We start from the raw sequence: 24,623 nt of genomic DNA, 5'->3' as shown, positions 1-24,623 counted from the left end.
ACTAGCACTGAAGAAAACACCTCCTTCAGAAACAGCTCAGCATCTTCAAAATTTGATTTGAATTAGAATCAAATTTGATTTTATTCTAAGTGTTATGGGTAGAATTGCGGCCCTCCCTCAATAATTCATAGGTTGAAGACGTAACTCTCAGAATGTTAGAATATGACTGCTTTTGGAGTATGGCCTTTAAGAAGTAATTAAGGTAAAACTAGGTTATATGATTGGTATTCTTCGAAAGACTAGGAGTGTATACAGAAAAGAGACCATGAAGGATTCAAAGGGAAGCATCTGGAAACTAACAAGAGGTCTCTAGAGAAGTAACCCTGTTGACACCATGATCTTGGATGAAATGAACTTAATGCTTGATGCAACTTGGCAGGCTGACATCTTAATCCCCAGGGGTGATAGTAGTATTAGGTCATGAGTACAAAGCCCTTGTGACTGTGCAGTCCTTTCTACCCTGTGAGAACGCAGTTAGAGGCATCTAGGAGCCATAAAGTGGGCACTCACCATATATATTTAATATAAGGGCACATACACCTTTTATTTTTGATAAAATAAAAAGTATCTGAGTATGTGAATGTGAGTGCAGTTGCCTGCAAGGTAGTTGTGAGTTGCCCAGTGTGAATTCTGGGAACTGAACTCAGGTCCTCTGGAAGAGAAGCAAGTAAGTGCTCTTTGCCACTGAGTCATCTTTTCAGCCCCATATTTAAACATGCATGGTTCACAGTGGTTTGTTTCAGACGAATTCGGCTAAGAAATTGAATTTCCAGTCTATGTGAAAGGAAGTCAATCCTTGCAGTTGGAGTTCTCCAGACTATGAGATGTGTCACGGAGGCCTGGGGTGACTACAGTGACCAGTGGCTCCCTTGCTCATTAGGCTCCTGCTGAGTGGCTACTACATGCAAACCATCAGAATTTAGCACTGTGCTAATTATAAACATGAGAATCCCAGCAACACACAGCACTGTCAGGGAGAAATATATCACAGATGTGTGTTATATAAAAGAATACAAACACTTTAATAGAACATATCTAGAACTTCTGATATGAAAATATACATTTGTTCTGATTTGGCTGATATGTTAGGGAACAATTGAAGAGAAATGTGAATTTTGTGTTTGATTATCCACGGGAAATAGTAGATGAACACAGAACACTGCACCTGGCTGAACCTAGCCACACAGAGAGCCATATCACTTACACACTCCAGACAACTACAAAACTATCAAAAGGAATGTCAACTCACCATGATTATCTGCATTTAGTGTTAAAACTCTCTGGCTGATTTCACATGACTGCCCTGGTACTATTTCATGAGAACCCACAGGTGACAACGCCTTCTGAGACCCCATTTCCTCAACCAAACATGTCCTTTTCCAGGCTAAGAACTGTGCTTTATAATACTTATAAATTTCCTTTTGTCACCTAAAGACATGCTGGCATTTCCAGTAAGTTTCTGCTTTTACTTTTATCTGCTATGGAGTATTTTCACTTCCAACCCACTTTCTCCACCAAATTCTGCAGATCTTATTGCATGTTTTTGTACAGAGAAGAGATTTTGAAAAAAGTGTCTGTTATGTTATGGCAGAACTGACATACTTAAACGTTTCAATAAGGAACTGTATTTCAGATGATTAAAGCCTGGTTTGTAATTGATGCAAAATAGAGATATAGAGAACATATACATCTCACTAATGTAGCAAGAACACCTCCTGCTGGCCATATGCACTAATTACAGGAAAAATTCAGAACAAAAGTGATACACTAAAAATTTAAGATAACTATGAATGAAGCCATACACAACTAAATAAAATATAAAATATATCACCTCACCTTCAGGATATTTTATGACTTCTAGCTTCCCAATGTGTTTACTTGAAGATCATTTTTTTAAAAAACAGGGTTTCTCTCTGTATCCCTGTCTGTCCTAGAATTTGTCGACCTGGCTGGCCTGCCTCTGCCTCAGGCGTGCTGGTATTAAATGTATGCACCACCACCATCACCAAAAGAACAATTTTTAAGCCCAAATGGCTACACAAAGAAAGCTACACTGACCTGTCATGGAGTTTTCTGAGGTGCACAGCTGTTCTCTCAGTTTCTCCACATCATCGGGGTGCACCTGCTCATAGAGTGTGCTCCCAAACCACTCTGACTGTGGCTGGTTCAGGACGGGAGTGACAGAATCAGACACGTAGATTACTCTCCCTGTCTCGGCTGCCACCACAAACAGAAATCCGTCAGCGGCTTCTAGGATGAGATGCTTCAGTTCCTGGGGAGGAAAGGCTGTGGTCAGCAAGTGTACTAACACCTCTCTCTCTCTCTCTCTCTCTCTCTCTCTCTCTCTCTCTCTCTCTCTCTCTTTCTCTCTCTCTCTCTCTTCAAGACAGGGGTTCTCTGTATAGCCCTGGCTGTCCTGGAACTCACTCTGTAGACCAGGCTGGCCTCGAACTCAGAAATCCACCTGCCTCTGCCTCCCAGAGTGCTGGGATTACAGGCATGCACCACCACCGCCCGGCTGATTACCTTCTCTTATTTAGCAACCCCAACTTTCTGTGTATAGCTGTTCATTGTACAAGTGGTTGTGTTGATGAACGTTGTTTCATCTGCTTAATTTATTTTTTTAGAAAAATGAACAAAGCTTGTACCATCCCTAAAATACACTGTCTTTTCTTGGGGAGAGTGAGCAGGGGTATTTCCAGCATAGAGAGCAGGTGAGGATAATCAGGAGTTGCTGAGTTGCCATTTTCCTGGGGTACTTCCCTCGTATACTGAAACTGCAGTCATGACACAGCAGAAGGGCCCAGCACCCTGTGCATGGCAAGTAAAGTCACAGAGAGTAGGAAGAAAGGAGGGGGTAGAAAGAGACAAGAGAGAAAGAGACCACAGAGAGTCTTCCCTAGTGTGGAGACAGTGCAATTTTGTTCCTCGTTTTCCTTTTGTTGTAGCACGTGCCAGCTCAGTTCTGGCGCTGTATATAAGGCTATCTATCCCCTTACTTCTACATGTCTGTAGGGGTTTCAGGACTCTGAAATCTATCGCCATAATGTCAGCAGACAAAGACAGCACCGGGAGCAGCAGAGAACAGCGAACTAGCCACATCTCTTAACACTGAGAAGAGGCTGGTGTGCTGCCCTCTTCTTACCAGGCTTAGCAGAGATATGATGGTCATTAAGGGCACTAAGTGTTTTGGATTGATAGATGAGCAGGAAGCCCTGCTGTCACCTCATGGGGTCACGAACGAGGCAACTTTTATACAATGAGATATCCATGCCTAAAAGCAGCTCAGTGGTCACTATCTACACCGTTTCTCACCAAGCTAAATCAAATACCTGGACTCCTGGCCTGCAGGAGGTAAGAAGCTAACTCTTCCACAAACACCAGAGTCTGCCCACCACTCCAACCTCCTCACACACTGTCCAGGTCTCAAAGAATAAAATCATCCTCTGCAATCAGCAGTACACAACCATTTTCCCCATCTGAGACTCAAATGTTCAAATGCAATCCTATATGGAATGGTTACTGTACAACAGTCATGGGGCATCTGAGAGGAAGCAAAAGATAGACTCCAGAGCCTCTGGTCAGAGGGATGTCCTAGTGCCCAAGCCCCTAGAAGATCTTGGTCTTCTGGGAACACAGCCTAGGAACTTTGTGGTTGTATTCAGGCACTGACTGGGGAGCAGTTCAAACACATTAAGCCTGGGAAACCAGGGCAGATGCAGATGGCACAAGCATTTCTTCAACCAAAAGGTTTGCTCTGTGGATTTCCCATGTGCACTTCTGCATCCTGTGTCTCTCAGATGTGTCTGTGGCTCTATGAACATCAGCATTTTCCTTCTCAGTTTCAGGGAAAGTCTTCCCAACAGGAAGATCCTTGTAAAAATTGGGCCGAGGATGTGTGGGGCAGGAGCGAATCCTATGTCGCTGGAGGAGGCTGTGGGCTTTGCCTATGCATGTGTTTTGACCCTGTTTGTAAAAGTCTAACGGGACAGAGTCTCCTTCGCTCATCTCTTCCCACCCTCTCTCCTGAGGTTCATCATCTGAGATCACGTTGTTCATGAGCAGCCTTTCCTCACTTCTCCAGTGAATCAGTCTGGGTTTGGGAATAAAACAGACCCCATCCATGCCCTTCTGCTCAGCTTTACAGCTCTGGCATGGTTTTTAATGGCTTTGGCTTCTGATATTCCAGAAAGCTTGTTTTCCATGAAATTTTGGGGGATTAAATGTGTGTGCAGGGCTTAGTAATGGTTTGCCCCATAGGATGGCTCTGTCAATGTCCATGTGACCAAGAGACAAGCATGGGTAGGTCACATAAATGTGCAGTTGCCTTCTCTCTGCAATTCTCCTGCAGTCTCTTAGAGTCCTTTTGTAAGGATTAAATAAATTCAGGGAAAACATTTATAGTACTGACCCTAGTGTTGGTAGTATTTAAATTCTCAGCAGGTCATGCCTAACCACTAATATTCATTGTAGACACATCCCCATGCTAAGCAGTCTACACAGGGATGCCTTCCTCAAAACATTCAGGGCTGGGGGCTAGCACGCTTTTCATTTTCATAGAGATGGGAATGAGGGTAGACAGCCATACCTGGTGCACCATGCTCCCTATCTAAGACCAAACATGTCCATTACCTTCTTCCTGAAACCCTCAGCATGAAGGACGAAGTGACCCCTGGGGGGACTTAAAGGGAATCAGAGTAGGCACCTGCCAAAATACCTATGCAGGACAGAGGGCAATGGTGTTGCTTAATTTCCTTGTTCTTCTACGCCTGCTGTCACAACATGGACAGATACTCCACACCACACAGTTGACGACCCCTCATTCCTTCTCCATTCTCCCTCTGCACACACTGGGCCCCTCTAAGGCCCTTATGCCGAGCTCCTCTGTGCTCAGTTTGTGATTTCCTCACAGCCTCTGTCCTGATGACAGCCCCTGGTACAACCCAGTCCCTTCCTCTCAATTTCATTCTGGCCTCACATTCTGTCTTGTTAAACACTCCATTAGTCAAGATTCCACACATGAGATACTTGGTACTTTCAAATTAACACCTCTGACAGCCATGTCATTTCACTTCTTTCCACCAAACCCATCAGCTCATTTATCTTAGGAAAGCTATGGAAACCAGAAAGTCAAAGCTTTATGTTTACTTAGACAAGTCAGCTGAAGCTTTAACTACCAGCTGATGCGCACTGGGATCACCAAGGGAAAGACAGGATTCAGAAGACAAGGCCCAGGCTCACACAAACCCATTCACTGATGATGTGCTGCTCTCCCATGCTTCCCCTCTCCCCACTTAGCACGGGTGTAAAAACACGGCTTTCGGGAAGCCCAGTAGATCAGTCTCCGGTTCCTTCTGTAAGCAGCTGAGCCCGGGAAATTCTCTAAGCTTTGATTTCCTCACCCATCAAACAAGTGATGAAGAGCAGTAGCTTGTCGGCTAGAGTCAAAGAACAGCACAGAAAGCTGCAGCTTGGACCAGGACCCCGAGTGCCTGCCAGTGCTGGTTGTGACGACCCTGGAGGCAACACTGTCACTGCTGCTGTGACTCTGATGGCATGGTTATCTCGCTACCCTTACACAAGGATTATGGTATCACTGCCATCTTCCTGCACAGCATTGTGTGTTCAACTACTCCTCGCTGAGGTTTGTGGAAACTAAAAGAGCAGAAAGTAGACAGATCTGCAACTCTTGACGAGTACTTTGTTCTGAAGAATGGAAGCCAAATTTCTTGCCTTCACCTCTTCCCCAACTCCATGTTCCTACATAATTTATCTCCATCTTGTGATCTTAAGGATCACTCCAATTTCCACTGGCCACAACACCAGGAGTAACACGGCGGTACCTGCTCAGTGAGGAAGGAAGGCTTGTATGCGCCGTCAGTAGATTTGTTGCCGGTGCCCCTCATGGACTTCATGTGCGAGACGGCCATGCGCAGGATGGTGAGCTTGTCTGGCTTCCTAGCCAGTGCACTGCAGGTGGGAACCATGTCGGAGAGTTCTGTAATATATTGAGTCATCTTGTTCCGCCTGCGCCGCTCAATCTCACTGTGGTTCTCTCTTCCCAGAAAGCAAGAGGTCAGGGGGAGGGAAAAAGAGAAGGATCAGACCAGGGGTCGGTCAGCAGACACTGGGATAAAATAATACACTGTTAACACCAGAAAGCCAAATCCCTAGACCTAACTCATAATGGCTCAGTGCTTTGGGTAGTTGTGGATTGAAGCCCTGAACATCTGTAAGCTCATGTCTGTGTGTGGAGAACATGCACCTCTGTGAACTCCTTCTCTTAATTTGTACTGGCCTTCCTAAATTACAGATATGCCTATGGACTTTTCTGGGACATGCAAAATTAATACCAGGGAGCATGGAAGATTAAAACTTATTAAGCTCACTGTGTACAGTATGATCTTAAATGTGAATGTGTGGACACACATTTACAAATGTAGCTCCTGACTGCTTATCCATGTGGTTTATTTCCCTCCTGATATGAAGCACTCACTATAAGATAGCCTCCAACTTATGCTCCTTCAATTCTGTGATGGTGATATCCATTCAGTGAATATTGTACCTCAAAATCCATAAAGTACCCAGTAATGACAACTACCACACAGCCATGCTACTTTTATCTTCAATACAGCACTTAATGCATCTTATGAATCCTTAACACCCCACTATAAAGTAGGGGTGTGTTTGATGCCTAGCTAGCCACAAATTGATGAGAGTGTTCTAATCTGGCTAAAGGCCACCCAAGCCAGGCTGAGATGCTTGGCTGGGACTATATCAAATGCCTTTGTCTTTAGCAATACCCTCAGCTGACAATGGGCTTGCAGTATCTAACACATCACAAGCCTTGCTATTCTTTGTGTCACTAAGGAGACCACTGATGACGCAGATTCACTTTATATAAAGTTGTGAACACACCTTTCTTCTACACCCAGTGTATTTCCTGCAGCATAGTAACTGAACAGGTGTGATCCTGGCTTATTAACAAATAACCAATTAAAAAAATACTTCTAGGAATTACCCAATTCCATTTCTGGGATCCTTAAAATGAAAAACCAACAGAAGGGCTGGGAGAATATTTCTGCCTGGAATTATTTATTACCTTTAGGCTTAAAAGAGAGTAACAGCCAACCTCATTCAACACACTTGCTGTTCCCTGGGATGAAACAGAGTCTAAAAACGTCCTCAGTGCTGCTGCTGCAGCTGCAGAATGGAGAGCTTTCTGGCCTCTTTGGGAAGGAAAGTGACACCAACAATAAGAAAAAGGAGATTCCCCAGGCAAGGCTGCTCCACACTGCAAGGATTCATCATCCTTACACTCTGGGAAGTGGGACAACATGACAATCAGGCCCAACGGCGTGACAATGCGCATGCTGAGTGTGCTGAGAGACCCTTTGTAGAAACAGCCATCCCTGTGGTGTGAGCCTTCTGGGCATAAATTCATTCAAGCAGTCCTCAGCCAGCCCCACAATGGGTAGAGAATGCCAAAGAAAACAAGGAAGCACACATGGTTTTCAAGCAGCAGAGGCATTAAATAGGGATGCAAACATCCACTGGGCACAGCAGAACCCAGAGGCAGGATCTGATCACATGTGTGGAAAGGTCTTGGAAGGTAAAAGGCCTGCAAGAAAAAGATATAAAAGAGGAGGACTAGAAAGGGTTAGCGATAGAGGGCAGAGTTAGACCTATGTGGCATCAGTAAACAGAGGTGTGCTCTGGGAAGAGGTTTTATGGGGGGGGGGGCGGGGTGTCAAAGAAGGTCTAGGATTGGGAAGAAGCATTGAGCAAGGAAGAGACATCCCTGTAGGGAGAACAGACCCTCTGCAAGAGGAAATTGAGGAACTTGGGAAGCTGGGGAGCAGGCCAGACCAAGGTGAGAAATCCAAGCAGACTCCAGAGGCTAACCCCACCCACAGGTGATTGATAGCTGGAAAGATGCCAGGGAGGCAGCAAAGTTCTTAAACATAGGAAAGACTCTCCAATGTCAGGAAAGCCTATTTTCCCCAGGCAGAAGTGGACTGAGCTTTCTGAGTAGGAAGAGAAAGCATCTACCAGATAAGAGGCCAGGGTGGGGCTGGAGAGATGGCTCAGAGGTTAAGAGCACTGACTGCTCTTCCGAAGGTCCTAAGTTCAAGTCCCAGCAATCACATGGTGGCTCACAGCCACGGTGTGTCTAAAGGCAGCTACAGTGTACGTACATATAACAATAAAGAAATCTTTAGTGCTCGCTTCGGCAGCACATATACTAAAATTGGAACGATACAGAGAAGATTAGCATGGCCCCTGCGCAAGGATGACACGCAAATTCGTGAAGCGTTCCATATTTTTGAAAACCCACATACACGTGGAAACTGAACAATACTCTACTCAATGATACCTTGGTCAAGGAAGAAATAAAGAAAGAAATTAAAGACTTTTTAGAACACAATGAAAATGAAAACACAACATACCCAAATCTATGGGACACAATGAAAGCGGTGCTAAGAGGAAAACTCATAGCCCTGAGTGCCTCCAAAAAGAAAATGGAGAGAGCATACATTACCAGCTTAATGACACACCTGAAAGCCCAAGAACAAAAAGAAGCTATTTCGCCCAGGAGGAGTAGAAGGCAGGAAATCATCAAACTCAGGGCCGAAATCAATCAAGTAGAAACAAAGAGAACCATACAAAAAATCAACAAAACCAGGAGCTGGTTCTTTGAGAAAATCAACAAGATAGATAAACCCTTAGCCAGGCTGACCAAAGGACACAGAGAAAGTATCCAAATTAACAAACTTAGAAATGAAAAGGGAGATATAACAACGGAAACTGAGGAAATCCAAAAAATCATCAGATCCTACTACAAGAGCCTGTACTCAACACAACTGGAGAATCTGGAGGAAATGGACAATTTCCTTGACAGATACCAAACACCAAAATTAAATCAGGACCAGCTAGACCATCTAAACAGTCCCATAATGCCTAAAGAAATAGAAGGAGTCATAGAAAGTCTTCCAACCAAAAAAAGCACAGGACCAGATGGCTTCAGTGCAGAATTCTACCAGACCTTCAAAGAAGAGTTAACACCAATACTCTTCAAACTATTCCACAAAATAGAAACAGAAGGAACACTACCCAATTCCTTCTACGAAGCCACAATTACGCTGATACCAAAGCCACAAAAAGATCCAACAAAGAAAGAGAACTTCAGACCAATTTCCCTTATGAACATAGATGCAAAAATACTCAATAAAATTCTTGCCAACCGAATCCAAGAACACATCAAAACGATCATCCACCATGATCAAGTAGGCTTTATCCCGGGAATGCAGGGTTGGTTCAATATACGGAAATCCATCAATACAATCCACTACATAAACAAACTCAAAGAACAAAACCACATGGTCATTTCATTGGATGCTGAAAAAGCATTTGACAAAATTCAACATCCCTTCATGCTTAAAGTCTTGGAGAGAACAGGAATTCAAGGCCCATACCTAAACATAGTAAAAGCAATATACAGCAAACCGGTAGCCAGCATCAAACTAAATGGAGAGAAACTTGAAGCAATCCCACTGAAATCAGGGACCAGACAAGGCTGCCCCCTTTCTCCTTATCTTTTCAATATTGTACTTGAGGTACTAGCTCGGGCAATTCGACAACATAAGGAGGTCAAAGGGATACAAATTGGAAAGGAAGAAGTCAAACTATCATTATTTGCAGACGACATGATCGTCTACCTAAGTGACCCAAAGAACTCCACTAGAGAGCTCCTACAGCTGATAAACAACTTCAGCAAAGTGGCAGGTTATAAAATCAACTCAAGCAAATCAGTGGCCTTCCTATACTCAAAGGATAAGCAGGCTGAGAAAGAAATTAGGGAAATGACCCCCTTCACAATAGCCTCAAACAGTATAAAGTATCTTGGGGTGACTCTTACCAAACATGTGAAAGATCTGTATGACAAGAACTTCAAGACTCTGAAGAAGGAAATGGAAGAAGACCTCAAAAAATGGGAAAACCTCCCATGCTCATGGATCGGTAGAATCAATATAGTTAAAATGGCCATTCTGCCTAAAGCACTATACAAATTCAATGCAATACCCATCAAAATCCCAACTCAATTCTTCACAGAGTTAGAAAGAGCAATTATCAAATTCATCTGGAACAACAAAAAACCCAGGATAGCTAAAACTATTCTCAGCAACAAAAGAAAATCTGGGGGAATCAGTATCCCTGACCTCAAGCAATACTACAGAGCAATAGTGTTAAAAACTGCATGGTATTGGTACAGTGACAGACAGGAGGATCAATGGAACAGGATTGAAGATCCAGAAATGAACCCACACACCTATGGCCACTTGATCCTCGACAAAGAGGCTGAAAACATCCAATGGAAAAAAGATAGCCTTTTCAACAAATGGTGCTGGTTCAACTGGAGGTCAGCATGCAGAAGAATGCAAATTGATCCATCCTTGTCTCCTTGTACTAAGCTCAAATCCAAATGGATCAAGGACCTCCACATAAAGCCAGACACTCTGAAGCTAATAGAAAAGAAACTGGGGAAGACCCTTGAGGACATCGGTACAGGGAGAAAGTTTCTGAACAGAACACCAATAGCGTATGCTCTAAGAGCAAGAATTGACAAATGGGACCTCATAAAATTACAAAGTTTCTGTAAGGCAAAGGACACCATCAAGAGGACAAATCGGCAACCAACAAATTGGGAAAAGATCTTCACCAATCCTACATCAGATAGAGGGCTAATATCCAATATATATAAAGAACTCAAGAAGTTAGACTCCAGAAAACCAAACAACCCTATTAAAAAATGGGGTACAGAGTTAAACAAAGAATTCTCACCTGAAGAACTTCGGATGGCGGAGAAGCATCTTAAAAAATGCTCAACTTCATTAGTCATTAGGGAAATGCAAATCAAAACAACCCTAAGATTTCATCTTACACCAGTCAGAATGGCTAAGATTAAAAATTCTGGAGACAGCAGGTGTTGGAGAGGGTGTGGAGAAAGAAGAACACTCCTCCACTGCTGGTGGGGTTGCAAATTGGTACAACCACTCTGGAAATCAGTCTGGCGGTTCCTCCAAAAACTGGGCACCTCACTTCCAGAAGATCCTGCTATACCACTCCTGGGCATATACCCAGAAGACTCCCCACCATGTAATAAGGATACATGTTCTACTATGTTCATAGCAGCCCTATTTATAATTGCCAGATGCTGGAAAGAACCCAGGTATCCCTCAACAGAAGAGTGGATGCAAAAAATGTGGTATATCTACACAATGGAGTACTATTCAGCCATTAGAAACAATGAATTCATGAAATTCTTAGGCAAATGGATGGAGCTAGAGAATATCATACTAAGTGAGGTAACCCAGACTCAAAAGGTGAATCATGGTATGCACTCACTAATAAGTGGATATTAACCTAGAAAACTGGAATACCCAAAACATAATCCACACATCAAATGAGGTACAAGAAGAAAGGAGGAGTGGCCCCTGGTTCTGGAAAGACTCAGTGAAACAGTATTCAGCAAAACCAGAACGGGGATGTGGGAAGGGGTGGATGGGAGGCCAGGGGAAGAGAACGGGGCTTACGGGACTTTCGGGGAGTGGGGGGGCTAGAAAAGGGGAAATCATTTGAAATGTAAATAAATTATATCGAATAAAAAAAAAGTTAAAAAAAAAAAAAGAAATCTTTAAAAAAAGAAGTCAAGGTGGGCCAGGGAAAGTGATGCAAGCGTGAATTTGAGCAGGGAGCAGAGACTGCTAGCTCTGAGCACAGGCAGGAGTCATGCTGTGGACACACCAGAGTCCCTTTCCTCAACCAAAAAGTCCGTCATACGGTTTTCAGCTGGACATTTGTCCAGGAGGCCCGAAGCAGGGAGAGCTCCCAGAGGTGTGTAACTCCACCTTGCTTGCCAGCTCACACTTCCTGGGGCCACTCAGAGAAGGAGATACTCGGCGAGCGCATGGGCTGATGACATAAGGAGAGGTCAGAAAAAAAAGTTGGGCACTTCTGAGCAGGAGGACCCAGAGCAGGACCCTGCCTGATTCAGGCAGAACCCAGAGCTCCCTGCACACCTCCTTGCATGTTCCTGTGGGATCATGCGAAACAGGCTTTCCTTCCTGTGCAGAGCAACCCGCAAGGAGAGCCTGCCCTCCCCATCTGGAGTCTCACTCTGACCTTGGGATGTCCCACAGCCCCACACACTCCTCCCTGGGTCCACCCCGCCCCCAGTCCATATTCTGTCACTCAGCACCCCTCTGAATCATAAGAACACAATGTCTACTCTGACTTATCTCTAGTCCGGCACATGCTGAACAGTTCCTTCACCACAAACTCCTGTCTGCCAAACTCTTGCAAAAACCTCTTGATTTTTCTCCCTCCTCCATGCCCATGCCCACAGCAGCTATCATTACCTGTACCAGGTGGTGTAGACAGACTGGCAGTTCTCTAAATGCAAGTGTGATCCATTAAAGTCCTTCAGTAGTGACCCCAAGCTATCATTACCTGCACCAGGTGGTGTAGACAGACTGGCAGTTCTCTAAATGCAAGTGTGATCCATTAAAGTCCTTCAGTAGTGACCCCAAACCTACGGAGGCAAGTCTAAAGTGTTCAGGCAGTGTCTGTGATAACCAACAATGCCGTGTTGTTACGGACTAAGTTTCCTTAAGCATGGGGGGGGGTCTTTTTGAGGTTCTCTCATGGATCCATAGAAAAATTCAATGTGTGGACTGAGGTAAAGGGGGAAAACGATTATAGCGATATCTAAAAGCTGGAAATCACACTCACTGACCAGTGCAGAAAACGATACAACAATCTTAGATTTTCTATGAAATAAGCCTGAATTACTAACAGTGTGTTAAAAGAGCTGAGAACTGCCAGTTGCCCGGCAACAGGATCTGAGGAGCAAATGTTCTGCACTGATATGTAAGATTTCATTTTGAAGCCCTTAAGGATACAGAAGTAAGAGAATGCCATCTTGTGAAAAGAGAAAGGCACATCATTAAGACCCTATTTACTAGGCCAAGTTCATCTTCTCCTGCAGGGGAGGGGACATGGGCTGGATCTGTTAGGTCTGTGAATGTGATGTCTATGAGCACCCATAATTGCTGGAAGCCAGGCAGCATCAGTAAGGAAATCGACCGCTGCATATGTGGGAACAGGGTCAGGACTCTGCAGCAAGGGCAGCTGGGGTGCAGGAGAGAATGACAACTCTGCTGGACCAAGAAAAGCTAGAGCCTTGCCCCAGGGGGGCAACTGGAGGAATCAAGGGCCAAGAAGGAGGTGTAGCCAGCTATGTGAGTTTACTTGGAGCAGTGTGTGTGTGTGTGTGTGTGTGGGGGGTGTCAGCCATTTTATTTACATTTATGAAATGGGGGCACTTCAAAATCTTTCCTTGTGACCTCCAGGAGGTGCTGGCATAACCGTGGTGCCATCCTCCTATGACCTAAAGACTAAGATTATACAGGATGGTATGAAAGTTTGTGCTGAGGAGGACTCCTTCAATAGAAGTCTCAATGGATACATGCAGGAGCCCCAGAACCTAAAACACTGAAGGCAGGACTGAGTGACAGGAGTCAAGCAGTCATGTGCTAAGCCCGAGTGCCTCTCATTGCCTCACGTATCACATGGGGAAGGGGTCTGATGTAGATCTGGTCCTGCCATATAAGGTACATGGAGAGTCTGATGGGTAATTGACTTTTGATGATAACTTGGGACTGTCAGCAGTCTACACTCTGAAACAATACTTGAAATGCCATTTCCCATTGGTGGCAACTGATGTCCCTGTAACACAGGAACATCCTGGGACATTAAAGTGGGAAGTCACCTTGGGATGCCTGGCGTTGAGAGATGCTGGGGCTTGAGTGCAGCTCGTAGATTTGGGTATGCTGTCAGGATGCTGACCCTTTGAGGATGCCACTAGGTCCTGGTGTCCATTAGGGAGGTTTGTGTTTTGTTCTGGTGTGTGATCAGAGTCTTCTAGAGACAGAGAGCTCATCCCTGTGTGTTGTTAGGTCCTGCTGGTGGGATTGCAAACTGGTACAACCATCTGGAAATCAGTCTGTCAGTTCCTCAGAAAACTGGGCATGATACTACTGGAGGACCCCGTTATACCATTCCTAAGCATATATCCAGAGGATTTCCCAGCATGTAATAAGGACACATGTTCCACTATGGTTCATAGCAGCCCTATTTATACCAGCCAGAAGCTGGAAAGAACCCAGATGTCCCTCAACAGAGAACTGGATACAGAAAATGTGGTATATTTACACAATGGAATACTACTCAGCTATTAAAAACAATGAATTCATGAAATTCTTAGGCAAATGGGTGGAACTGGAAAATATCCTAAGTGACGTAACCCAATCACAAAAGAACACACATGGAATGCAGTCACCAATAAGTGGATATGAGCCCAGAAGTATGGAATACCCAAGACACAATTCACATATCAAATGATGCCCAAGAAGAAGTATAATGGAATTCAAGAGGGAACAGATATAAGCCAAGTGCCAGCAAGTGATGGCTGCTCCCTCCAGCCGTGCTGGGAAAGGAAGGCAAACTTTGTATTTCCATTCCTGAGCCTCTCAAGAAAGACACCTCCTCTTTTGAAGCTCATGTCACCCATTGCTACCACCCTGAGGGTTCTTTGTCACTGCCCCTTTGGACACTCACATTAACACTCAGCTCCCTAACAGTGTCCACATGAGATCAGGCAGCACAACACAGCTTCCTGTCTACCCCATTCCACTTGAGGTCTGCTTCGATGGGGCCATAATGCAAGAAGCATGAGTCAGCCGCTATGACTTGGACCATATTTCACAAATCCAAGGTCAAGGTATAAAGTATGATGTTAAGCAGAACATATGGGTCCAGGACCATCCTTGAGAAAAGCTGGAAATGATCACTAGACTCAGATCAGGGAACAGAGCTTATGGTACTGCATCTGCTCAGATTATCAACTAATAAGGATGGGACTGGCTTGCACCACAGTCTACATTCTCCACGGCCTTGCCGGATAGAACTGTTATGGACTGACTGTAGGCATGGAAGCGTGGAAATGGAAGAGGCCTTGGAGTGGACCTTACCAAGGTTGGCAGGAGACCCTGGATGGTTAAGTGGAAGGTAGGGCGTGTACTTGGTTGTCTCCCCAACTCTGAGCAACTCAGATGTGCCCACAGGTTCCTCAGCCATGGATTACTTCAAATACTCTATTATAATGAAGTCAGTGCCTCTGGGGTCCCATGAACTCAGCTCTGTAAGTAACAGCACATGTTGGAAGCACATTCCATCTCTCTCTCTTATTTTTAAGGCACAGAGAGGAAAGGATGTGGTTGTTAGAAGCAAAGGTTTGAACTCGACTGTGTAACATGTGACTCACTAGCAGGCTCCGACTGTTACAGTGTTGGGGTCACTGCCTCCTCACAGTTGGGCCCAAGGCTATGAACTCTGTGTATATCCACTATTGTTTCACCACTGATGTTGCAATGCCAAGCAAATGTCACTCCATGTTTCTCTTCCTCTTTATGCTCTGAGACCAAGCATCACCATTTCCTGAGGTTAAAATGCTATGGTATGTAATCTCAAGGGAAACTTTGACATAGAGAACTCCATGTCATTCTTTCTTCTACAGAGAGGCTGTGTGGCAAGGAAAAAGCTCTGGGAGGGAGGGAGGAAGGGAGGGAAGGAGGGAGGGAAGGAGAGAGAGAGAGAGAGAGAGAGAGAGAGAGAGAGAGAGAGAGAGAGAGAGAGAGAGAGAGAGAGAGAGAGAGAGAGAGAGAGAGACTGGCTCATTTCCAGAAACAAAGAACTCCTTGCTACTAAGATACATCTTTAGAGACCTGGACATCCAAGACGATGGGTCTTCTGCATAGGAAGAGATAATTGTTGTTGATGTTGGAGCTCACATCTTGTTTTGATGAGAAATTCCAAGGTCCTTAACATGTTAACAGGGGTTCTTACCACATCTCTCATGCTTCAGATGAGGATGAAGCTGGGAAATGGATGAGCCTGGTCTCAGGGGGAGAAGTTTGTGGGATGAGGAAATATTTACTATGGACTTGAAGGCTGGAAATCCTTGGACAGGAACAAGACATTCATCCCTCCTGCATTTGCAAAAAGCACTGATCAATTCCCAGCTATCATTTTGGTTATGGTTACAAAGAACCAAAAGAACCTGCATGCAGAAAAGCAGCCAGCCTGCCTACTGTGCTGAGTGGACATCACACTTCTCAAAATTGCTTCAGACATCCAAGACTGTCAGTCCAACTGGAGTATGAATACAGTATGCAAGCGGCTATCACTGGAAGCAAGTTTCTAAGGCCAACAATAACCAAGAAGGAGTCCTCAGGGATGGGGGCCTCAAGGCAAGTCCTGCTGTAAGAAGATGGTACAGATGAAAAGTATGGTAAGAATGAAGGAATGATACCTCCCTTCAGCACACGTCCACATGTCCCAAAATGCCCCAAACAGAACAAACTGGAAGAGTCAGAAGCCATGGTTCTATCTTATACCACCAGCACTGCTGGCTCAGGAGCCTTCCTTAAAGGTCAGCGTGCCCAGGCCAGGGCCACAGAGCCAGCCAAAGATGATGTTACAAGTTAGTAGCTTGATTGACAGGATCTTGAAACCAACCTAGACAGGCTCCATATCTCCTGTATTTCCTCTTATTTTCCATAGTAAAAAACAAAAACAAAAAACAAAAAACAAAACCAACAGGATTCATGTTGATAATTCTCTCTATACCTGAACCCTAGTTTTTTGTTTTTTGTTTTAAAAGAGTCCATTGAAGTTAGTAGTCACTGTTTAACTTAAAAGTAAACAGGATTAAGAACTAATTATTTACCCCCACCCCCATTTGCTATGGGTTTTTTTGAAACAGAATCTTGCTCTGTAGCTCAGGTCTGTCTTGAATTTGCCATCTTTCTGCCTCATATTCCCAAGGGCTGGGATTTCAAGCATGTGCCACAAGGCCAGGCTTGGGACAAATCAGGATTACTAATAGCTGCCTGCCACTAAGCCAAATACTCACATTCAACGAGGTATATACAAGAGGCTCAAAGATCTGGCAATAGCTTCCTCAGTGACGAAAGGCGCTAAGTGCCTGTCCATGCCAGTCAGGTGACTGCTGGCTACTGGCTTAAGAAAGGTAAAGTAAACTCACCTCGAGAATTTACTGGGGCCTTCACCATCTTCGTCATCGAAGTCCATTCTGAAAAGTCAAAGCCACAGGTAAGCACTGGTCTCAGAAGACTAATTGGTTACATGAGCTGTGAAAGCAGGGGGTCTTTACCCCATCACACAGCTATGCAATGTTCCTGACCTTTGGCTGTGCTAAACAGTATCCCTAGAGTCTCAAGACACAAACAATCACAAAAAGGTCTCCAGAGCATTCATTCACTATTAGTTCTCTGGTCAGAAATGGGAATGCTCAAAGTGTCAACTTGTCCCCTATAACATTTCTCAGGTCACCAGTGTACGACTCAGGCCATGTTGTGTGAAGGCATCAATATTTCTTGTCTCCCATCATCTCTGGAGTATGTGGGTCCATCTACAGCATGTATTCTATATCAACACTTAATTTCTAAATTTTATGATATATTGCTCAAGGGATTTGGAAGACAGTTAAGTTCAAAGGGCGATGATGTAGTATCAGGGGACAGTGGAGTACAAGAATACCATTTTTGATTTGGCGAGTCTCCACAAACCTCAGGGCAAAGGTCATTCAAGAACATCAGTCTCTTATACCCAGGATCAAATAGGCTGTTGAGGAGGAAATGGACACTTGATGCCAAAATCACTCAAGCTGGTTGTCTTCTTGTTGAAGCTCACAGAATTATTCTTCAGATTCTTCTCTGCTGGGCCTCCCCTTGTTAACATCAATGTTTTGGCAAATTCTTACTTAGATAACACCTCTAATGATCCTTCTTAAAAACCCAAGTGCTTCTAATGTCAGCACACACAGGTTGGAAGATGCTAGGGCGGAGGGAACTTAACCTTGATCAAGTGTACTCAGAGTTTCTGCAGAAGAAAATGAGACACCAACAGTCAGCTCTTGAGTGGGGCATCCATCTGCAGACCCTAAATTACTCTGCCTGTTTTTAGTAGGCCTGAAGGATTTGGTGAGATATAGTCTCATGATGCAAGCAGGCGAGAGGCTGGTTGCCTGGCAGCTAGGTCTGAGGAATTCCATGTTTTAGCAGCTTATTATGAGAATGGAGAATACACAGTGAGATTCTGCTCAAACAATAAACAAGCAAAGAATGGAGCGTGTGCCAGAAGACCACAGCTACAGAGGCCAGACCTTCCCTAGGTTGTAAGGGTCTGGACAATAAGTGACCCAGGAACTGCACAGGGCACCCAGGCCACCAGGAGGTAGTCATGCTACACACAAAGAGCATCCTTGCACACATACCCCAAGATGGGCCCCAGTGAGATGGATGCATGGTGACCGATAAGCTTTGCAGTAACTTGAAGGACCTAGGAACTAGGATCAGATATAGCAAGATGAAGGGAGTAAGGGCAGCTTCTGCAGGTCTTTGTTCTGGATTGCATACAGTGCAGCCTGAGTTGACATGCCCAGAATTCCCTCACACACTTGGATCCCTGGCCCTCCAAACCAAACTGTCCTCACAACAAAAATGGCAGTGGTGATGAAAGAAATTCCCCTGTACAAAGAGAAAAGGAGATGAACAGGAAGAAGGGAAGAGACAGAAGACCACATGCATTTCACCAGGGAGATGAACATGGACTTCCGAAGACATACTCTCCACAGTATGTCTTCGGAAGTCCAGCCCTGGGCCAGAGCAGTCTACAGGACAAATAGAGTTGAATGTGGGAATTCTAAATAAAGAAAACTCATTAATATCCTGTGTAATTACTAAGCTATCATCTCACCTTCCTGGAAATTACATGTGGGAAATAACCACCAAAAATGTTTAACTGAGGCTGGTTGCATTTTGCAGAGCCACACTGCCACCTAGTGCTTATAAAGGGAGAGATCACCTCTGCCTTCATAAAAAACCCACATTTTCAAAATTCCAAATGATTTGTGCATGAATTCATCAAAACCATAATGGGTGTATTATTCACAGTTATCTTTAAAATTCCATTCAGTCCAATTGGATTTCAAAGTTTCTATAACATAGAGAGAGAGACAGAGAGAGAGAGAGAGAGAGAGAGAGAGAGAGAGAGAGAGAGAGAAGGATAGAGAGAGAGCTCTTGCACTCTTTGCTTGCCTATGGAGGTAGAGGACTGTGAGAAATTAGGCTCTCTCCTTCTACCTGTGGATCTGGTTATGTAACTTAGGTATGAACCATGTCAAGGGCCTTTGATAGGATTATGATAATCAAAATCCTACAAAACACAATTTACTAGTTGGCCCTCACTCTAGGCCTAAAAATCAATGAGATGTTTGGAGTGGCCAAAGGCAGGTATTCTTGAACTCCAGGACTTCAGTACTGAGACAGTCTTAAGCAAATCAGCATGGCTGGTCCCCTCATTTTGACAGAGTTTTCTGTACCCAATACCCTATGGAACAGATATAGGAAGCACTGAGTGCTGTAATAAAGGGTCCCAGCCCCGCTAGGTGAGCTTCGGATCAGGGCAGCAGCAGATCCTGAGTTTACTGGAGTCCATTGGAAACTTGGAGTCATGACTGGCATATGAAAAATTAAAGACCAAGAAACTCTGGTTCCTACCTGAGAATGTGTGCAATCATACACATGTAACATGGAGAGAAACTATACCCAACCCTATAACTGTGTATGCTATCATAAACATATAATGGAATGGAGAGACACAGTACCTGCCCATCCATGGGTATGTATGCAATTACATACACGCAGCACAGAGAGGAACTACACCTGTCACTTGTGTGTGCGTGGACACTTAGACAGCAATCCTGTTTAGTAATTTGGAAAAGCAAATAAAGTGGGCCCAGCCTAGGGGATAGATCAGAAGCTCCACGAGTGTTTAGATCCACCCAAACATTTTCACTAGCCCCTGAGCAACATAACACACACACACACACACACACACACACACACACACACACACACTGCTGACTAAACAACAAACCTCAAAACAACATTTGCCCTGGTGTTGCATTTGGGTCCCTGCCACCGTGTCCAGCTTTAAATATGACTGTAATAAGCTGAGCTTATTTCTTCTGCTATGAAAAATACAATAAATCATCCTTTGTTTTATGTATTTTTATGTTTCTCTATTATTCTGAAACATCTGGATAATAAAATAAATCAAAATGTGACTTTAAGTCCTTTTGTATTCTCTCTCACAAACAAACAACAAAAACAAAACAAATCTCAGCACAGTTAAAGAGTGCGTCTCCAGACATGGAGCTGGAACACAGTCGACCCTACTTCCTGTCAGGGGGCCTGAACAAGGAGCTCGGACAGGCATTTCCAAGCGCAACTTAAGTGGGAAGGAAGCAGAGAGAGTCTCCCCAGCGGTGCAGCTTGCACAAAGCTCTTCAAGCAAAGAGAAAGTCATTCCGGTTCAGTCTTCCAACAGTGGCTGCGCAGGAGCAATCCTGGTCCTGGCCACGGGTCCCCAGGACAGAGCAGTGGCAACATGTCTGAAAATACTCCCATTTCAGAGCCTGGGTCTGTTGGCTGATATTACACATGTAAAGCCAGAACACCCACTTAGAGAGACACCCCGCCCTTCCTCTTTTTCTCCCCCACCTTTCTTCCTCTTAGTCTGTAATTTTTAAGCAGGGTCACACTATGTAGCCCAGGCTGGTCTTGAACTCTGGAGTCTCCTGACTCTATCTACCAAGTGCTAGGATTTCCCTCAGTGATGGTGCTTTAGCAGCTTAGCTCTGGACACAAGGCAGTGGCAGGAACGGATACATTCCTGACCACGGCTGTCTGCAGCCTCCACTCTCCATCCCGATGGCCATCTTCAGCTTCTTCCTCAACTCATCCCTGCCGCTTCCTCAGAGAGGTTCAAAGCCCTGCGTTTGCCCGTTTGCCAGCGGAAGCCTCCCTCCCTTGCTGAGCTTAGGGGGGGTCACAGCAAGAATGTGTGTCAGGTGACTTGCTTCAGCTCATTTCTCCCACACATGTGGAGCTACTTTGCAAAGAATCTAAAACTTGTGAACCTTCACCTTGTGTCCCAGCTGCCAGGAGGGGGGCAGCACCCTGTGGAGAAGCTCACTGTGAAGTCTTGACAGTGAAGTGGGAAGAAAGCCCAGCCAGGAAGGACTCACAGCACTGCGTCAGGCATGAGTCCAGGAGGATCCAAAGTCCTCAAGAGGTCAGTGCGGCCAGCTCTACGGGGCTGTGAGGCACTAGAGAGAATGGTGACTGCCCTGACCACTTGGAACACTTCGCTCCATGAGAGTGACTGTCAGGTGAGAGACTGGGAAGGGACGGGCTAGGGACGGGCTAGGGCACACCAGAGCTGGCTTTTCTCCCTCATACCCCATCTTCTTCCATGTCCCTCTCTTTGAGTCTCTTCAAGCATGTCTTACAATCTTAACAGAAGGAACAGTTGGAGACACCATGCTGGTGACAGTAACAGCAAACAACAGTCAACGCCAGCCACAGCACAAGGCCCCAATGCAGCTATCAGCCTTTTGAAGCCAATATGAGAATTTGATGAGAAGATATAAAATATGCCAGATGCAGGAAAGCCCCAAGACTTACTATGGAAACAGGTCAGTAAAAGAAGAGGTTCCCTTCTTAGATGCTGGATGAGTCTTTAAGAGATGGGGTCTGACTCTCACCATCTGACAGAAGGAACGGGCAGGCAGCACACAGACTCCAAGAAAGATGACAATGGCTTCCTGCTGAAGGTCCAATTTATTGACCTGCCTTCAGAGACCCTAAGTCCCACCCTCAGGGTGTCAGAGACCATTGCACGCCTACCTTTTCTTCTTGATAGGTTGCTTCCTCTTCTTCTGCTGTATGTGGAACTGAACCCAAGCCTAAGTGCCAGCCTGCCCCGGGGCCACATTACCTTCTAGTGCCATGGTGGGCCTGGTATAGTCTGTCTCTGTTTGTCTCTGTCTCTCTGCCTCTGTCTCTGTCTCTTTGTTTGTCTATCTATCTGTCTCTCTCTCTCTCTCTCTCTCTCTCTCTCTCTCTCTCTCTATCTCTGTGTGTGTATGTGTGTGTGTGTGTGTGTTGGTTTGAATGAGATGCCATGTTCCCCACAGTCTCATACATTTGAATACTTGGTCCCCAGTTGGTAGCCTTTGTTGAGCAGGCTTAGTAGGTATGGCCATGTGTCACTGGGGTTCCAAGGGCCACTCTCTGCTTCTGGTTTGTGGTTTAAGATGTGAGCTCTCTGTCGCTCTGTCACAATGTGTGCCAGCTGTGATGCTTTCCCACCGTGGAGGTGATGGATCCTTATCCCTCAAACAGACCCCTTGTCCTCTAAGTTGCCTTGCTCATGATGTATCACAGCAATAGAAAAAGAACTAAAACTATAGGACAGGACAGCTGTGGGAATTCTTCAGATATGGAACTCAGTCTAGATCAAATTATCTTAAGCAGTGCAGAAAGCAGGACTCCAGGACTGACTGGGTCAGGACCCTGCAGGCCAAGATGTAAGACTGCTGGGATGTCTACCAGCCCAAACCATGAGGAAGCAGAGGCTCACAGATGAACTCACCCCAGCACAGGGAGGGATCATGGGTCTTCAGCATGGGGTGGGGCAAAGCATTTTTGCCTAGACTTGAACCAACCCAGAGTATTCATTGCAGAGCCTAGTCTGGTGCCTTCTAGAGACAGACAAGGATAAACAATGGGATTTCTCTTTAAAAAATGTGAGTTAAGAGAGTAACATTTGAAATGATTTGGATGGTTTTGTTAATTGAAAAATAGATGTTTTAATACTATACACATCCTTTTAGGAATCCACACTGCAGGATTTGTCCACAGTTAGCAAGAACAGTGGCTCAGATAGCAGGTAGCTGTGCAGGTGGCCCAGGGGCAAGCCTTTATCAGGTAGTTATTTGTGGCACCCACTTCGGAGACCTGGCCACAGTAGACTGACTTCCACAGAGTGTGCAGAGTGTGCAGAGTGTGCAGGACCAAGGAGAGGATGGCCTTGCCACCAAGCTCAGATTCTCAGCCCTCTGAATCCTCACAGTAACCATGAACCTTCCAGGCTCCTTCCAAAGACACCAGTAGGCACAGCAGTCCTTACCACTGGATGGCATTACAATACTGTGCTGCTGCAGCCTGTCTCCGCTCCGTTCCAGACCCTGGTGTGCACCTGTCTCCTCGCCTTTGTGCCTTTTTAAGAATGAGAAGGTTTGGAAGAGACTCTTGGGACTGAAATGCTGGACCATTTCAACATGGGTCCAGCCTGCAGTCTTGGAGCTATGGAAGGTGTGCTCTGTTCTCACACAATAGGTACAATCATGGGCAGAGTGTGCGATCAGAAACTGAGCAACCTTATGAGATAGCCTGTTTATTAACTACACTGAAAATGAAAAAAGGATCAATGGGAAACAGGGTTGAGTAATATATTGAGCTGGAAAATACCAGTTATGTTTTCCTGAAGGACTTTGGTTGGTTTGATTTGGGGTTCTGAGTATAGATGCTGATAGCATTCTGTGTAAGAAGGTGCCAGTTTTGATTTCATCTGCTCAAAACTGGTCTGCGACCTATCAGAGCCAGCAGAGTCGACAATACTTATCCACTTTATTGTCTGAGCAACATAGAACACATCTGGCTGGCCTTCAGGTGCTGAGTCCTGTTGAAAAGAATTCCTGCATATTCCTAGGAAAGATGAGCATTGGAGGAAAGGCTGGAGAGCCCCAGTTAGATCATTTACAGTCCCTGGGGCTGGATCTGCCAAAGAAGGCTGGAATGTTCAGGCAGTAAAGAGTGGACTCCTCCCCTCAGAGAGCTAGCACAGGCGAGGCCCAGCAGGACCCCATGGCAGGCAGAGTACTTCAGAGGGCAAGCAAACAGAAATCCCCAGCTGGGCGCCAGGACCCAGAGCACTTAGAAGCAAATCATGTGCATATTTAGGAATCTTGCAAAATCTAAACAGGATGCAAACTGCTGAGTTTTTACTCTCCTGGAGGGGGAAAAACAATACTTTTCTAACAGGTCAAGAGCATTGCTCAATTTTTACTAAGTCTAGTTCCTGGAAATGCTGAGTCTGCTTACCCGGATCGCCGCTTTCCTCCACGGGCAGGCATGGCCCCTGCCATTCTCACCTGTCCGGTGGCTGCCATGGGGGCAACAGGCAAAGTCACAGATCCTGGGATGTCTGAAGCCATTTCTGGAAGTCAACAGAGACAAGAAGTTTTGTTAATGACAGAAAAGAAGAGAAAAAAAAAGAAAAGAAAAGAAAAGAAAAAGAAAAGAAAAGGAGAGAAGAAGAGAAGAAGAAGAAGAAGAAGAAGAAGAAGAAGAAGAAGAAGAAGAAGAAGAAGAAGAAGAAGAAGAAGAAGAAGAAGAAGAAGAAGAAACCAGTAATGATCAAGCAAACTATCACACTGCCCTGAGAACGCCCAGCGGGGAGGCGGCCCAAGGACCTGGAGCTGTGGACACTTTCCTTCCTACCAGCCACTTAACTGGGCCAGCCCTGGGCTGTCTGGGCTCTCCAGTCCTCCACCTCTAGGCAGTTGTTAG

At 45.2% G+C, this 24,623-nt stretch overlaps 1 protein-coding gene and 1 non-coding gene across 3 annotated transcripts in view; one reads left to right on the top strand and one right to left on the bottom strand.

Moving 5' to 3' along the window:
• The window catches only part of Arnt2 (aryl hydrocarbon receptor nuclear translocator 2), a 162,764-nt gene that overhangs the window by 91,893 nt on the left and 46,248 nt on the right, over positions 1-24,623 (bottom strand). The window contains exons 2-5 of one of the 2 annotated variants that reach the window (XM_052159345.1): positions 24,156-24,270; positions 17,168-17,215; positions 5,844-6,045; positions 2,059-2,272 (exon numbers count right to left, since the gene is read on the bottom strand). In XM_052159345.1, coding sequence (XP_052015305.1) covers positions 2,059-2,272; positions 5,844-6,045; positions 17,168-17,215; positions 24,156-24,270 — 579 coding nt within the window. Of the gene's footprint in view, positions 1-2,058; positions 2,273-5,843; positions 6,058-17,167; positions 17,216-24,155; positions 24,271-24,623 lie in introns of both variants that reach the window. The other variant, XM_052159336.1, reaches the window with a different exon arrangement.
• LOC127676958 (U6 spliceosomal RNA) lies at positions 8,222-8,328 on the top strand. The gene has a single exon (XR_007976365.1). It is a non-coding gene; the product is annotated as a U6 spliceosomal RNA (small nuclear RNA).

Source organism: Apodemus sylvaticus, chromosome 1 (assembly GCF_947179515.1).
Source record: "Apodemus sylvaticus chromosome 1, mApoSyl1.1, whole genome shotgun sequence".
NCBI lineage: Eukaryota > Metazoa > Chordata > Mammalia > Rodentia > Muridae > Apodemus > Apodemus sylvaticus.
The sequence above is the reverse complement of the archived record's forward strand: the minus strand, read 5'-3'. Positions and strand labels throughout refer to the sequence as shown.